The sequence below is a fragment of the Meriones unguiculatus genome, chromosome 6 (genome assembly GCF_030254825.1).
Source record: "Meriones unguiculatus strain TT.TT164.6M chromosome 6, Bangor_MerUng_6.1, whole genome shotgun sequence".
NCBI classification, from domain to species: domain Eukaryota; kingdom Metazoa; phylum Chordata; class Mammalia; order Rodentia; family Muridae; genus Meriones; species Meriones unguiculatus.
In genome coordinates this window covers 67,997,386-68,013,617 of record NC_083354.1, presented here as the reverse complement: position 1 = coordinate 68,013,617, position 16,232 = coordinate 67,997,386, and the positions used below count along the sequence as shown (strand labels likewise).

Genomic DNA, 16,232 nt, shown 5'->3' with positions numbered 1-16,232 from the left:
TCTGAGTGAGATTTAAGCATCCTCCCTTGGGTCCTCCTTGTTACTTAGCTCCTTTGGGTCTGTGGATTTAGTATGTCTATCCTGTATTATATGGATAATATTCAATTTTAAGTGAGTATATACCATGCATGTCTTTCTGGGTCTGGGTTACCACACTCAGGATGATCTTTTCTAGTTCCATCCATTTGCCTGCAAATTTCATGATGTCCTTGTTTTTAATTACTGAGTATTATTCCTTTGTGTAAATTTACCACATTTTTTTTATCCATTCTTCAGTTGAGGGACATCTGGGTTGTTTCCAGTTTCTGGCTATTATGAATAAAACTGTTATGAACAAAGTTGAGCAAGTGTCCTTGTGGTATGGTGGAGCATCTTTTGCATATATGCCCAAGAAAGGTATAGCTGGGTCTTGAGGTAGAACTATTTCCAGTTTTCTGAGAAACTGCCAGATTGATTTCCAAAGTGGTTGTACAAGTTTGCACTCCCACCAGGATTGGAGGAGTGTTACCCTTGCTCCACATCCTTGCCAGCATGTGCTGTCACTTGAGTTTTTGATCTTAGGCATTCTGAAAGGTGTAAGATGGAATCTCAGAGTCATTTTGATTTGCATTTCTCTGATGACTAACATTTCTTTATGTTTTTCTTAGCCATTAAAGATTCCTCTGTTGAAAATTCTTGGTTTTAGCTTTATACCCCACTTTTAACTAGATTGCTTGGTTTGTTAATATTTAATTTCTTGAATTATTTATATATTTTGGATATCAGCCCTCTGTCAGATATAAGGTTGGTGAAGATTTTTTTCCCACCTGTTTTGTTCTATTGACAGTATCTTTTGCTTTACAGAAGCTTTTCAGTTTCATGAGGTCCCATTTATTAATTGTTAAGCTTAGAGCCTGAGAGTCTGAGAGTCTTTCAAATAAAGTAGTGTGTGTATATGTGTGTGTGTGTGTGTGTGTGTGTGTGTGTGTGTGTGTGTGTGTTTTGAGGGTGCATACAAATGCTGAGCACCTGGACTGACATTTTTTATCTCAAGGAATTCATTAACTGAGCGATGCTGTCTTCCTGGTGTCAAAACTCCAGGTATCAAAACATCAGAAAGACGTGTATTAGTCAGAGTTCTGTAAAGGAACAGAACTGATAGAGTGAAAAAGAAATACACACACACACACACACACAAATGTGCATATGTTTCATGGTAGTCATTCAGGAAATATTTGTGGAATAATGCCTCTTTCTGTTTTTTCAAAAAGTGGAACAGTACAGTCTTCTGTAAGAACACGTGAAATGAATAAATGGGCTGCAGTCTGTAGCATGGTCCAGTAGGAAAGAGTAGACTTGTGCTCTTGTTGCACTAGTCAGTGCTGAGTCATAATGATGTACATGGGGAATTTATCTGAGTGGCTTACAGGCTGGTGGGCTGAGTACTCTAACAATGGCTGTCTGCTGATAGATCAAAAAGCCAAAAATTCAGTAATTGTTTAGACGGAATGTCTCAGCAGCCCCATCAGGTGTGGGAGTCCCTAGATCCGAGAGAGCTGCTGGCCTTCAGTCTGCATTGGAATCCCAGAGAAGTAGGTTCTAATGCCATCGGAGGAAAGCTTCAGCCACAGGACAGGTGAACTGGCCAGCAAGAATGAGGGCAAGCAGACAAAAAGCAAACACTTCGTTCCTCCATTTCCTTTATGGAGGCTGCCAGCAGTAGGTGTGGCTTAGACTTAGGGTGGGTCTTTTTAGCTCATATAATCCACTCAAGAAAATTCCTTACAGCTGTGCCCAAGTTGTTTGGGTTTAGTTGCATCCTAATCTTTTCTTATCCTTCCTCTACCATCTCACCTGGGTCACACTAGGTCACACTGGTGCTCAGACAGCCTAGGCACAGTCACGGATGGTTAGGGCAATGGTTCCCAACCTATGGGTCATAATCTTTTTGGAATTTAACTGACCTTTTCAACAGGGGTTGCCTAGATCATTGAAAACCACAGACATTTGCATCATGATTCATGACAGTAGCAAAATTACACTTACAAAGTAGCAACAAAAATATTTTTATGGTTGGGATGACCACAACATGAGGGTATTTGAAGGGTTGAGAACTGCTGTCTTAGGGGCATCCAGAGTTCTGTCTGGACAGCTTTACTTTATACACCTACTTCTTGACCACCTACCTCCTCTTTATGTTGGCACCCTCCATTTAGCTGGCATTCATCACTTATTAACCTGCCAAGTCTCATTATTCAGTGTGCATATTGCCAATTATTTGCTCTTTACCATGACAAGCCTGGGTTTTTCTTTTCTCCAACAAGTGATTTAAAAAATTAGCAGGCATATAGTAGGTGTTTAGGAAACATTTGTAGAATAATGCCCCTTGCTAATTTTTTTAAAGTGAGGCATTCCAGTCTTATGCAAAAACACACACATTAAATAAGATTGGTTGGAATCTGTGGCATGGCCCAATAGGAGAGGGTAGACTTGTGTTGATATTGCACTAGTCAGTATTGAGCCGTAATCATCACAAGGAAAGGATGTGCGTTGTTCAGACTCCTGTTTATAAACCAGACAGAAGAGAGAGGAAAGATTCTGTCAGCTTCTGGCTCTCAGCTTCTGCTGTTTCTCGTCCTAATATCACAGTTGTTCCGAGTAGGAAGCTAATGGCTTTTTGCACAAGCAAGCTTCTACCTGACCTTCCTCATTGTCCTTGCCAGAGCAACAGTTTGGTCTGAAGGCTTTCTTTCCATTACTGTAGCCCACAAGGAGGTGCCCTTCACCTGTCTCAGGAGAGCCACCTCCTGCCTCTTTCAAAGGGATCTCAGTGTCTGCAAAGGTTAGGAGTGTCCCAGACTGAAGAGTGATAGACCCTGGCCAGACCGAGCCCTAAGAAAGGACATGTTTTGTGACAGATGATTTTAAACCATGTACTGAAAAAAAATGTTAAAATCATGCTGAGAAAGTATATATTATTCCGCTTCTGGAAGCATGATATTTGAGAAAACAGAGCATGATTCAGTGTGTAAGATGATTGACATATATGATATAGTTGGATATTACTGATGTTCGGGGTTACCGGGGAGGAATGAAGTATTACTGTGGTTTTGTTCTTATAGAAGTGAATCCTTCTGTCTAACAGACATGTGTAGATAGGACATGTTAACTGGATTTGCCACAAACACAAGATTTGGGATAGAGTAATGATTCTCAACCTGTGGGTTGTGACCCCACGCAGGCCTTGCATATCAAATTTCTATACTGTGGTTCATAACAATAGCAAAGTTACAGTTATGAAGTAACCATAAAAATGATTTTATGGTTGGGGAGACCACAACATGAGGAACCGTGCTAAGGAGTCACAGCATTGGAAAGGTTGAGAGCCACTGGGAGAAAAGGAGGAAGAGAGCAAACCCGTATTAGCCAGCCGTTGGCTATTGCTGCCACGATTGATGGGTGGGTGAGATTCATTATATTATTGTGTCTACTTCCCTGTGGGTTCCTAGTGTTCAAGCAAGAAGGTATTTTTAAAACATAATGGTAGCAGTTGGGCACTTCTGCTTGTTTCTGTACTGATTATGAATGAAACACTTCAGGTGTTCTATCATGACCAGTGGCATTGTGCCCAAAGCCCCTCACACTGAAAGACTACTGTTCTAGTCCTAATCATTTAACCAAAATGGATGCTGGAGAATATGAAATGCTTGAGCAATGTCTGTGGCTGTTCTGTCCTCGTATTGTGCGGTATTGCTGAGGGGTGTCCCTCTCCTGCTGTGATCATCATAAACCTCCACAGTGGTTCCTCTGTCTTTCCAGTGGCACACGCCTGTAATCCAGTTATTCAGCAGGCTCCAGGGCTGTGAATCCAAGACTACCTGGGGCTTCCATGGAAGACCTTTTCTCAAAAACAAAAGTAGAAACAGCCTTCTTGTGGCTCTGGTAAAACCCTATAAGTCGTCACTGTCTCTGCTGTCAAGTGTTTACTGGGCAGCTCACAAGCACCATCCTTCTGCTGGATAGAGGGGCACAGCAGGGGACAGGACTGGCCACCCTCGCTTCCCTGAGGCTTCATTCTCAGTGCACAAGTTAGACCCTAAATAGACCCAAGTGGTGGTTCCCTGGCTTCCCAACTTCCAGACTCTTGAGTTCCAGAGCCTGGGAATGCTGAGGAGCATCTGCAAGGCCTTCTTTTTCATGGGCGGGGCTGCACTTCACAGTTTGGTTCCCCAGCTTCACAGTTCACGTTCAGTCTTTCCCATGTTGGCAAGAGTTTGGATGGTTAAACTAATCTCTCAGGTTGTTGTCAGTTCTTTACTTCCTGTGTCTTTACAGCTGTTTTAGTGGTGAGCACAGAGAGCCTCCGGGGACTTGGTAGCAAACAGCGTTTGCATTGAACCAGATGTGTATATTTGCAAACCATCCTGTAACCTGCACAGCCCACGTTATTTATCCTGTCAGTAATTTTGTGTTTCTCTGGCTTAAAAATAGGCCTGGCTGTAAGAAAACTACTACTGCAGCCAGCAATACCCAGCCCTTACTAGAACGACTGAGCATATACCTGTGTCCAATTCTCTGTCCCCCCAACTAGCTTCCAGTCAAGCCAGGAAGATAAAATAGCTTGTTTGGCGATCCCAGGAATTATGGGAGGAGCTGGGTTTGAACCTGGAAAGCTTTCCTCTGGAGCCCTGTGTTCAGCCAGTGTATCCATGACCTGTTTTTAGTGCAGTTCTGAGGGTAGGGATCTCAGTTCAAGATGCTCTACTTTCTGTTTCAGGTTTTGCTAATCTTTGCAAAGGAAGATAGCCAGAGTGATGGCTTCTGGTGGGCCTGTGACAGAGCTGGCTATAGATGCAACATTGCCCGCACTCCAGAGTCGGCCCTGGAGTGCTTTCTGGACAAGCATCATGAAATTATCGTGATTGATCACAGGCAAAGCTGGAACTTCGATGCAGAAGCGGTGTGTAGGTGGGTGCCTTCCTCCCTGTGGGTTGCTCAGTAAATCCCCACCCCATCTACTCTAAATGTCCTCTGTGGATAGCTTTGGTCCCAGCCCTGACCATGGACGATAGCTCCTTCCTGCATCTTGCCTATTTCTGCACATTTGAATTGCATTGAGTTTAAAGGTGTCAGCTGGACTCATCCTAAAACCCAGAACTGGTCCCCCACCCCTCCCAAGTACTGCTCATAAAAGTCATTAAAATTCATACAGTTTTTATTACAGGCGGTTTAGATTTAAAGTAGATATTTTAAACTTCATTATTCTGTCCTAAAATGAACATCAGAAATGTGTGAAACAGAAATTTTTCCATACGTGACACAGATGGATAGATCCTGCAGCAGGCTCCCCAGACGTGGAGGGAAGAAGGCAGCCGCTTTGGCAGCAGAGTGTTCCTGGGGCCCATGCCCCCCTTGTTTGTAGAACTCTGCACTCCGGGAAGCAGGCGCCTGCCCATTCATAAATAAATGCACAGGCTTAAGAGTTTGCTCAGGATGAACAGAGCCATTGAGCGGAAGTGGAATGCTGGGGTGTTAGCCTGGAAGAGGTCACTAATTAGAGTGAGAACAGGGCAGAGTTCAGCTACGTATGGGGCTGGACTTTTATTGAGTATTACTAAATAAATTTATTCTTGAAACTTTTGATCTATTGACAAAATATTAATTGATAAGAAGGTTTTTTTAGTCAAAGGCATTGTCTTACTATTTTTTGATGGCATGCATTTTTTCCAAAGAATTATTGTTTATTAACTAATGTTTAAGTGACTAAATAGTTGTAAATCTTATCTTTCTCCATAGAAATATTTTCCTATTGAGTAAGACCTGTACTATGTATGTATAGATATATATCCTGATTATTACATATATAAATAACTATATATGTAATGCCTATATATCATATATATGATGCTACTTTTACTATTAAGAAACACTTTTTTTTTCCCTAACTGGGCATAGTGAAACATATCAGTCATCCTAGCACTTGGGAGAGTGAGGCAGGAAGAGTGCTATGATTTCAAGGCCAGCCTGGGCTATATAGCAAGGCACTGTCTCAAAGAACAAAAATAAAATAAAATATATCTTCTTTATAAATGATTTTCAGGGTAGAATTCAGTCCTAGCCCTCACTTACTCTTCTCATGTGGCTATGTAATCAAATGCTACTGCTCTTGTACATGTGAAAATTATTCAAGACAAGTGTCCCCTAAGGCCTAAGTTAGGTAATTATTGCATTCTTCCTTAAATATAAAGAAGCATGATGTCCGTGCCTATGTTATGGCTGCTCAGAAAAGCAAGGGGTAATCTGTGCTTCAGAAGGAAGCTGGGTACATCTATGTGCCTGTTAGTGATCCCTTTGAGGGTGGCCAGATTCTTAAATGATTGATAGGCAACAGTGTTCTATACAGAAATGAGTGTAGAGTGGGGCATGTCCCAGTAGGTGTGAGCTCCTTACTGTCATCTGAGGGCCGGGTTGGGGTTTTCAGCTAGACTGAGCCTTCCTTCATTTAGCATACTGACCCCAAACCTACATACCTCCAGATTTCCGTTAGTCCTTTCACCAAGAAGAGCTCAGTCCCCTTCAACACAAGAATGAGAAGCAACCCAACAGGCAGATGCCAGTCCCAAAGGAAGCCAAGAAGGCTCCTGCTCACTGTGTTCATTACATGAATTAGCCTCTGTGTAAGCAGGTCCAGGCTCATAGAGGGTGGCCTAGCAGTGTGCCCACGGCACATCACTGGATGAGGGAGGCTAAAGGCAAGTGAGGTGTGTACACATCTCCCCGGAGTGCAGAGACTTTCTCAGACACTGTGTTCTTTTCAGATGATGGGAGCTGGTCCTTGTCTGAGGGTCTGTAAGCAGACTCCTGGAGTAAGCTGAGTTTTCTGGAAGCTGCTCTGTGGGAGGTTGGATGGGAACAGGAAGTGATGAGTGTCAGCACTCGGGTGGGACTGCTGTAGGCTTCCTGCCCTTGGTGAAGAATGGCTCCTCTTAGAAAGATCTTGGAAACCAGACCACAGGGATAGGCTGGAACAGTCAATGCTGATTTCCATGGACTCGAGAATGTGGCCCTTTATTAAAAGCTCAGTCAATTCACGAAGTCCTGACCAGAGTCATCTAGAATCAACTTCATGTAGCATCACAAATCTTGTAAAGTTCATAAACCTCAAAATTCTACAATAAAATTGCTAAGCAATAAATTAACTGTCAGCAAGTTTGATTGACAGTTACTATTTAATCTTTCTGAATCCCAGCTGATGAGCAAGATGTTTAAAGTAGATAAGCATAAACAACAGAATAACCGGCACACTTTGAATGGTCTTTAGCAGGGTCTAGCCTTTATTTGTCTGTCTGTCTGCAGCAAATACTTTAACTTTTATGGTTAGATCATCTTTCTATATGATCTATTGTTTTGAAAGGAAAGTAATCCAGCTTTGTCAGCTACCCAGGCACAAGCTGATCATTAAAGGGCTGTAATGTTGCCATGCTTTTAAAAAGAGACTCAGATTTCAATCAGAAAACATGACATTTAAGTGGAATTTGCCAATTTTGAAGTAAAAACCTGGCAAGTCTGACCTTTTGGAAAATTGCCCAGGAGTTAAATAAATTAATTAATTAAAGATATTGTCCTGATCCACGAGGTTGTCTTTCTTTACTGTCCCGTGTGTTCTGAAACTTTTTCTTTAAAGAACAATTTGATTTGGTGTCATTCACAATGCAAAGAATCTTCCATAATAGTTCAACGTAACAAAGCACAGATCATTGCTTTGACCAGAAGGTTTTTTATTACAGGTCAATCCGGGCCACAAACCCCTCTGAGCACACAGTGATCCTGGCCGTGGTTTCACAAGTGTAAGTGTACCTCCTACCCCACCCAACAGCACCCCCACCCCAGCAGCACCCCACCCCAGCAGCAGCCCTGTTCCAGCAGAACCCCACAACAACAGCACTCCTACTCCAGCAGCACCCACACACAAACGGCACTCCCAAACCAATAGCACCCCCACCCCAGTAGTACCCCACCCCAACAGTGACCCACCCCAGCAGCACCCCCGCCCACTCCCAGGTGAACCCCCACCCGACCATTACAGTTCCATCTGAGACACATGATGCAATCCGATTTTTGAACCCGCTTCGGGATGGGCATATCTTCTACCTTACAATGCCACTTCTAGAATTTGTTCTGAGCGCTTTGTTTACCAAGTTTCCAGAAATATTTAGGCTCCCCCCCTTACATAATTGCTGTTAGCACGTTTTCACACACTTCTTGGGGGAAAATAGGTTTACTCATCATCATGACATGCCAAAAATGAGTAGAAAAGCTGAGAACTCTGGCGAGAACGCTCTTCTAGTTCATCGTTTTTCTTTGAGGAAAATAGAGAAGGGAAAGTGCTTGAGTTTTCACTGAAGACTGTAGCATGAGGGTGCAGATGCCAAATCCATTGCAGAAAAAGGATCGTAGCCTTGGTGAGGGCTGAGAGGTGGCTAACAGCAGGCCATGGGCTGTGGCCCTGGTGAGGGCTGAGGGGCGGCTATCGGCAGGCCATGGCTCAGCTTGGTTTTGAATTGCAAAGAAGATTGACCTTGCTCTAGTTACAGTGACCCCCTGAAATGAGAAGCTGTTTAGTTTAGTTAGTTTATTTAGAAGCTGCTGGGTTTAGTCTCTGGAACGTTCTGCACTTAAAATGTAAGTGCTGGCTGAGAGAAAGAAGTAGTTTGTATGTGCTACAGTCATTGGAACCCTTGCCAGGGGTAGAATTTGTTGTGGTCAATTAATGGCTGTCATTAGCTTCAGGGGACTAAGATCTTAATTAGGACCCAGAGCCTGTTGGACTTGGCTCTCCTATGGCATTTGGCACAAATTCTGCCACCAAGGAACAGACAGTCCAGCAGCTCTGACAAGAAGGTGTGGGTTTTCCCAGGACAGGCTGGCGCACAGGCAGTGAGAACATGTGCCCTGTGGGATGCTCTGGCACAGGAGGGAGCCATGGCTTCAGGGGCCCCGATCAGAGCCTTGTGCTGAAACGCTGCACCCTGAGCCTTGTCACTTGATGCCTTCCTTGGGCTTTGGTCCAAAGAAGGTGAAGCTCTGTCTCCATAGGTGCCATGAACCTGCCATCCTGGCAGCAGATTCTGGAGAGAAGGTGGAAACTGAGGGAGCTCAGCCTCTTTCTCCACTCATCTCCAGAGATCTGAATAGGATCATCCAGCCTCAGACATGACAGCAGGGAGCCACCACACCACACTTCCCAAGAGCTCATTCCAAGGCTGGCTTATTCCATGGGTCCCAAAATACCTTCTGTCCCTTTCATATGTCAAAAATGTATATGAGTCCTTGACTAGGAGTGGTTTGCTATGACTTGTTATGATTTTTCTGGTTTTTTTAATTTTATTTTCAAATTCTTCTTACAGAGAGAGACACATTAAGTGAGTGTCTCTGTCTTTCCCAGCCATTTTAGGAAATAGAATATTATTACATTAGAATCTTTGTAATAGCTCTCCTGGTATGTCATTCATAGAAGACAGAGCTTCCTCATACTAAGGAAAAGTAGGTAGGGAGAAACAATTTCTCTGTAGGGCAAGATCCAGTATGGGCAAAGCTGCAGTCAAACTGGGCCTTCTGTTCTGTTTTCTAATGACATTTCCACACAGTCGGTCCTCTATTTGTCTACCCTGATTTCCAGGGTTATATCTTCTGGCTGACTCAGGGACTGGCCCTCTTTTGTTTCTTGATGGTGACAGTTCAGTTCTGAGATGCTCAAGACATTCTGGCCCCTACCCCACCTTTTTACCCATGGCTCAGCTCATTTTAGAAGACTGTCGCAGGAAATGGATGACAGCATCGGTTTCTGTTTTCCTCCCTTCTGGGTTTCTGTCTGTGCCGATGCTTCCTTCCCACTCAGTTGTACAATCCTGTAGACTGTAATGTCGGTGTCTGTCACCTTGAGCCTTGGGCCCAGCTAAGGCCTTAGAGTGGGCGCTGAGCTTCCACAGCAGCCTCATGGCAAGCAGCACACCCGACATGTCTTTACAGGGGAACACTCTCCTACATCTGCTCCAGCCTCGAGGGGCAGCCCAGAGCACTTCCAGCCAGAGCACTTCCAGCCAGAGCACTTCCAGCCCAGAACACTTCCAGCCCAGAGCACTCCAGCCCAGAACACTTCCAGCCCAGAGCACTTCCAGCCCAGAGCACTTCTAGCCCAGAGCACTCCAGCCCAGAGCACTTCCAGTCCACTGTTGTTGCTTCCTCAACTGCTTACATCTGAAAGACAGGTGTAGGTTCTGTGTCCTGGAAGGCAGATGCTCCCTGGCCACAGCTCTTGGTGAAGCATCTCCTCAGTGACTGTCAATAGCCTCATTCTTCTCTCTCCATGTTTCAGTGTGAGGAATCCTGGTTTGTATCTGCTGAGTGACCACATTTTCTGCTTTGCTGCAGATCTGATGACCATGAAGAGGCCTCAGTTCTCCCTCTTCTCCATGCAGGCTTCAACCGGGTATGTACAAGGGGACTAAGAGGCTCTCTCTAGTCTCCCTGACTCTCCCAGGACAGCAAAGCTCACAGCTTAAGAGCTGTGCTAGGCAACCAATTGCTTCTTAATTCCATCTATCAGAGCAGTGATACATGGTAACAATAAAAATGCCTCTTGTATCAGATCAACACTCAACAGCCCTACATAGATCCACCTTACCAGCCAGACTCGGCGTGTGTGTGTGCTCATGTAAAGATGACATGCCAAGTTGCTCCTTCGGTTCTCTGCTCTCCAGGGCAGCCCAGAGCTTTTCAGCTAGGAGCAGGCTCGTGCTGGCTACAGCAGCTTGCAAACCGCTGTTTCACACCAGAAAAAGAAAAGTCTTCACTTTGAAAAATTGCTACATGAAAAACATTGATATCACCTTAAAGATTAAGAGTGCTTGTCCTAAGAAAGAGAAACAGACAAACAAACTAGGATTACAAGGAAATGTAGAACCTGGGTTGCAGACAAAGCTGTGTATGGGCAAATGTAAAGAAAACAGTGGAATTAATTTAAAACAAAGAAGAGAAAGTGGAGTGGAAAAAGAAACATGAAAATTAGACAGAGTCATATAGAAATTGTATGGAGTCCTCCCTTCACATTTTCACAGCAAACTTATTTATTCCTACTGTTAAAAATTGTTTTATTTTAGGTAAAACTAGAGCAGCAATCCATAGCCGATCGCTGTAAATTTTACCAGTAGTATGAACTCAGACAAGTGGTCCTCAGAGTTCTTGGTGTTTTGAGTAGGAATGGCACTTTGCTAGTCTGGGTTTAAGATGAAAATTCCTCTTGGTAGCTGCGCATGGCGAAGCAGGAGCTTCCTTGGTGAGGCAGTTTCCCCGTGGTTTGGCAGTTTCCGTCTGGAAGCAGAACTCTATAAAAGATGTAAGGCTGCACTGGTTCAAAACATGTAAGAGTGAGTGTGTCTGGCTTTCAGCATCCCTGTCATCCTGACACTTTTCCCTGTGTGTCTGTCGTCTCTTTTTATGAAGCTTGGCATTTGTTTCTGAAAGCTTGCCTTATGTGCAGTGGTTGAATATGGGTGCGTAAGAGAAAGCTTCTGAGTTTAGGAGTGCGGAATTGCCAGAGGACAGTCAGCAACGAAGCCATGTGACTGCCATTTATTTAATTTTTTAAACTCATCCATTTTTTTTTCCTGAGAAATAACTGAAATTATTCACAGGTTTTATTGATCTTCTGTGTCACATGGAGCACACCATTCCACCCCCTTCCCACACTGACCTTTTCAAGTGTGAGTCAGAACTCTGAGAACACAAGGACATTAGCTTTCCTGGTTACCTTGGTTTTCCAGTTGAAGGATGACCCTGTTGTGCTTGTTGGCGTTTTCAGCTAGGATGCATACCAGTCTCTGAAGTGGCCTTAGAATTGTGCCTCAGTTCAGCGATCTTTCCTCCAACAATTTTTGCAGTTGGTATCATTTGGAGGGTAGCTTCCTCCAGAGGTCACATATCTGTTAGGTGCAAATATTCTTAAGAAAACAAAGGTTCTCTGTTTTCTTCCTACCTGTCCATGCTACTCCAGAATATCTCCTTTGCTTGGGGTCCAAATGTGTCATGCACAGTGAATGAACTCATGGTGAGTGGGAGCCTAGAAGTCAGTGCCTATCAGGGATTGCCTGGTATTTTGAGGGCTGGGTCTAATTTGATGGAGACCGTTCACCAATTAATCAGCGTGCCCCCCGGCCCCTCAAATTCTCTCCCAGGAAAGCACACAGCCTCTGTGATGCCTTCCTCTGGGTACTGTGGCCTCGAAGCTGTGGAGGCAGATCTCCAGGCAGATGCTCGTACTTGCTTGGAGAACATCTTGTTGTCAGCAGCCCTCTGTCCAAGTGCCTTCCAGATACTCCAGCTACCTTGCCTTCGGTGAGGTTGTTTCCCTTTCCTGGTTAGTTTTGATTAAATCATTTGCTAAAACTTGGCTTTTTGTCAGTAGCTACTGGGTCAGCATGATGGTCTATGATCCCTGAGTGGGGATCCAGGAAGAAACTGTGCCATCAAACAGACCCCAAAAACTCTCTCCAAAGCCTTTGGAGCCCTGAGCACGTGGCCAGCTCTCTGGATGCTCAGTCTACACTGCACTTTGTGGGAGGTAGCATCTTGCCCGGTGCAGCTGCTCTTACACTCACCTTCACGTGCCTCTCTCTGCGCCCAGCCAGGAAAGATGCTTGTTCATCTCAACAAGTATTTATGGGGCTCCATGTGCAAGATGGTGTGCAAGGCTGCTGGGCTCACGGCTGGAGCACACTTCTCCTAGGAGAGGTTTCCTTTGGAGCAGGGAGCTGGGGAGCTACAGTGTCTTAGTTATCAGGCCCAGTTCCAGGTGATTTGCTCTAATTTTTCACGACATATGAAGGATTTGATATTTTCTCCATTTTATTTTCAGAGGAGGAAACAGACTCCAAAATCTGAATAGCCTGCACATTCCTAACAAAGGCAAGGGTGCAGCTCGCTGTCGTTTGCTCATTGCTCTTTTCGAGTCTGCCCACTAATGTAGCTTCCCAGCCATGCCAAGGACACTCTCCTGTGTTCTGTAAAAGGCGGTTTGGGGAATCTGTAGCTGGGTACTCCTCCCACAGTGAGAGCCCTCCCAGCCTACAAGATGCTGGGAGGGCCCCTGGAGTCAGCACCCATGCACTTCAGCATTATCCGAACTTTTTCTCCTGGAAACGACAGCGTATCTGCTACCCTGAGAACTGCCATTGGCTGGCACAGTTCTCACCCGTCTGAAAACTTGGGCGGATGTAAATCTTGATCAACTCTGCTTTGTGACTAAAAGATCATTTCCCTTCTGCATGTGTATGGCTTTTCCTTTTCGTAAGTTCCTCTCTACTTGGAGAATAGGAGGCCTCTGGAAAATTTGAGGGCTTTAAAGGTCTTCCCCAGGGAGACACTGTCCACTCCAGATGTTCGGGTGCCTCTGTGCATGTATGCATGTGTGCATGCATGTGTGCGTGTGTACACATACTCACACACCAACACAGAAGTGGAGAGAGGAATTGGTTTTTCTCTCTGGCTGACTTGATTGAAGGAAATCTATAAATGGACCATTTGGCTGCACCTGGCATTCTCCAGTCTCCTCTCCATCTATCTGGCTGCCTAAGAACCACTAACACAGCTGGGTAGTTTGGGAAGCTTTGTGTGTGTGTGTGTGTGTGTGTGTGTGTGTGTTAGTGTGTTAGCTATATGCTTAAAAATTTTGCAGAGTATATATATTTTTATGAGTTAAAATGCAAGATATTTTCTTCAGTCTTTAGCAAATTGTCCTTAGATCTGTTTCTTTACAATTTTTTTTATTTGCTGTATTTTTCTGCTTTCCTCATTTCTCCTAAAGTGTTCGTGTGTTCATATGGGAGAAATACTTAATTTTTTTTTTTTGTTATACCCTACAGCAAGTAATGTACCCAATTTAAAAGGTGTAAAGAAGTGGCTGGAGAGATGGCTCCAGCACTGACTGCTCTTCCAAAGGACCCAGGTTCAATTCTCAGCACCTACATGGTGGCTCACAACTGTAACTCCAGTTCCAAGAGACCCAACACTCTGTCCTGGCCTCTGTGGGCACTGCACGAATACGGTGCATATACATACATGCCAGAAAAATGCCCATATACCAAAATATCTTACAAGGGTACGCTTAATGTAAAAATGAGTTTGGGATTGTTGAGACACTCCTTCTGTCCTACCTGACGTGAAGTGCACACGCCACAGCCCTCTGATGAACATTGCTGTTCATTCTGGTTGCATTCTGTTTGGCTTCAGGCTTTGCTTATGCATTTACTAACCCACTAAGGGTCTGTAAATATGTGAAAGCTTTGTTGTTGTTGGTAACTGAGATGAAACTGAAATGATCATTTTAAAGTGAGCAATGCAGTGACATTTAGAGTCTGCTTGATGTTGCACAGCACCTATCCCCACCTCGTCTGAAACTTCTCCCTCAGCCCCAAGTTCCCGCTAAGTGGACAGGTCCAGCCCTGCTTCCGGAGCTCTGGCAAGCACCGGGCTGTGGTCCGTCTGTAAGGACTGAGCTGTCTAGATGGTTTGCATGAACGTAATCATGTAGTGCAGAGCTCTTCGCGTCTATCCTCTTTCTTAGTATTCTCGGGGGTTTTGAATGTTGTAGCATACACCAGCATTTCATTCCCATCTTATGCCTGAGTAAAATTGTACGGTATGTACATACCACAAATTGTGTTCATTCATCTCTTCACAGACTGTCATTCTACCTCTTAGCCATGTAAGTAAAGCTGTGTGGACCTGATCCTACAAGTGTTTGCTTGAGGTAGCCATTTTCAATTCTTTTGGTTTAATTTTGAATAACACATACACTGTCTTCTACAATGACTAACCCAATGCACAGGACTTTGACTCTGCACATTTTTACTAAGACTTTTTTAAAATTATGTCTAGTGGCTAAGAAGTGACATCATAGTATTTCTTTAGTCTGGTGAGGTTGGTCATCCTTCATGTGTTTGCTGGACATGCATGTCTTTTCTTAGAGAAACGTCTCCTCAATTCCTTCGCCTGATTTTTCGTTTGATTGTCTGTCTTCTGTTGTTGGGATCACTGATACTTCAAATGAGCTCTGCATTTGACACCCAAAAGATTCAGAAGGAGGTGAATTAACACTCCCATAGCAAGACTCACTGGCACGCTGCGGCCTGAGTGTGCGCCATGTTGGGTTTCAGGTGGTTGTTGTGGGATAAAGCCAGAATGTTCAGTTATTAACACAGCTGGGGAGGCACGCGGTGCATCTAGGTGTCTGTTGGCTCTGCTGTGACCCTCGTGACTAAGTTTGCTGCATCTTGTTATACTGCGAGCCAGCGCCTCACCTGCGCTGTTGTTTCTGATGTTTGAACAAGCACTTCACATTCCTTGACGGCTTTTCTGTGTCATCCCTTCCTCCCTACAAGAGGTTTTGCATAATGAGCTACCTGGGGGCAGGAACAACTGTTAAGTTTCTCTGTTTGACTCTCTAAGAAATAATTGGAAATGTCTTATGCATTATCTTTGCTTTCTTTTCAGAGATTTATGGAGAATAGCAGCATAATTGCTTGCTATAATGAACTGATTCAAATAGAACATGGGGAAGTTCGCTCACAGTTCAAATTACGGTACGTAGCAAAATAAGACAGTACACGAGGTTTCTTTAGAAGATCTTAACTGTCAACAGGCCGAAGTTCACAAACCCAGAGCTGATGTCTGGGATGTTGAAGTTGTTAGACTGCCTGCCAACAGCATACATTAACTGGAGTCCTTTGATAGAATGAAATAATTGGAAAGCACATCTTTTTTGACAGTATGTATTCGCAACAGTTTTTAAACCATAACTTAGGAAATCCTGCTCAATTTTTGTATAACTAGATTGAGACTAAGAACAGACTTTTAAAAATTACCTTCAGCTTCTGAGTTCCAACTTCATAAACTCCCAGTTGGGTTGTTAAAGTCAGGGAAGCTGATAGGTACATTTATTACACTACCCGTCATAATGGCTATGCAGCAGTTTCATGAAGTCTGCTTCTGGCCAGTATGCATGGCAGAGCATCCAGAAACCAAGTTTAGGTTTTTTGGTAGGTGTGTGGTGCTTTAAAATATGGCTGCCCACTGGCTGTCTCTTCTGTGTGGGGTTCTTTTTGTGTTATCTTCCACTTATAGGCTCTCTTGGAATATCAGGGTCCTAGCACCTGCCTCATTTAGTTCAGGCTCTGCTCTAGCTCGCAGGATTTCTT

General features: G+C 44.2%; 1 protein-coding gene across 8 annotated transcripts in view; it reads left to right on the top strand.

The window, feature by feature from the left end:
• The window catches only part of Pde8b (phosphodiesterase 8B), a 213,142-nt gene that overhangs the window by 137,305 nt on the left and 59,605 nt on the right, over window positions 1-16,232 (top strand). For all 8 annotated transcript variants that reach the window (XM_060385589.1, XM_060385588.1, XM_060385583.1 and 5 more), the window contains exons 3-6: window positions 4,757-4,947; window positions 7,767-7,826; window positions 10,411-10,468; window positions 15,529-15,617. In XM_060385589.1, coding sequence (XP_060241572.1) covers window positions 4,757-4,947; window positions 7,767-7,826; window positions 10,411-10,468; window positions 15,529-15,617 — 398 coding nt within the window. The remainder of the gene's footprint in view (window positions 1-4,756; window positions 4,948-7,766; window positions 7,827-10,410; window positions 10,469-15,528; window positions 15,618-16,232) is intronic.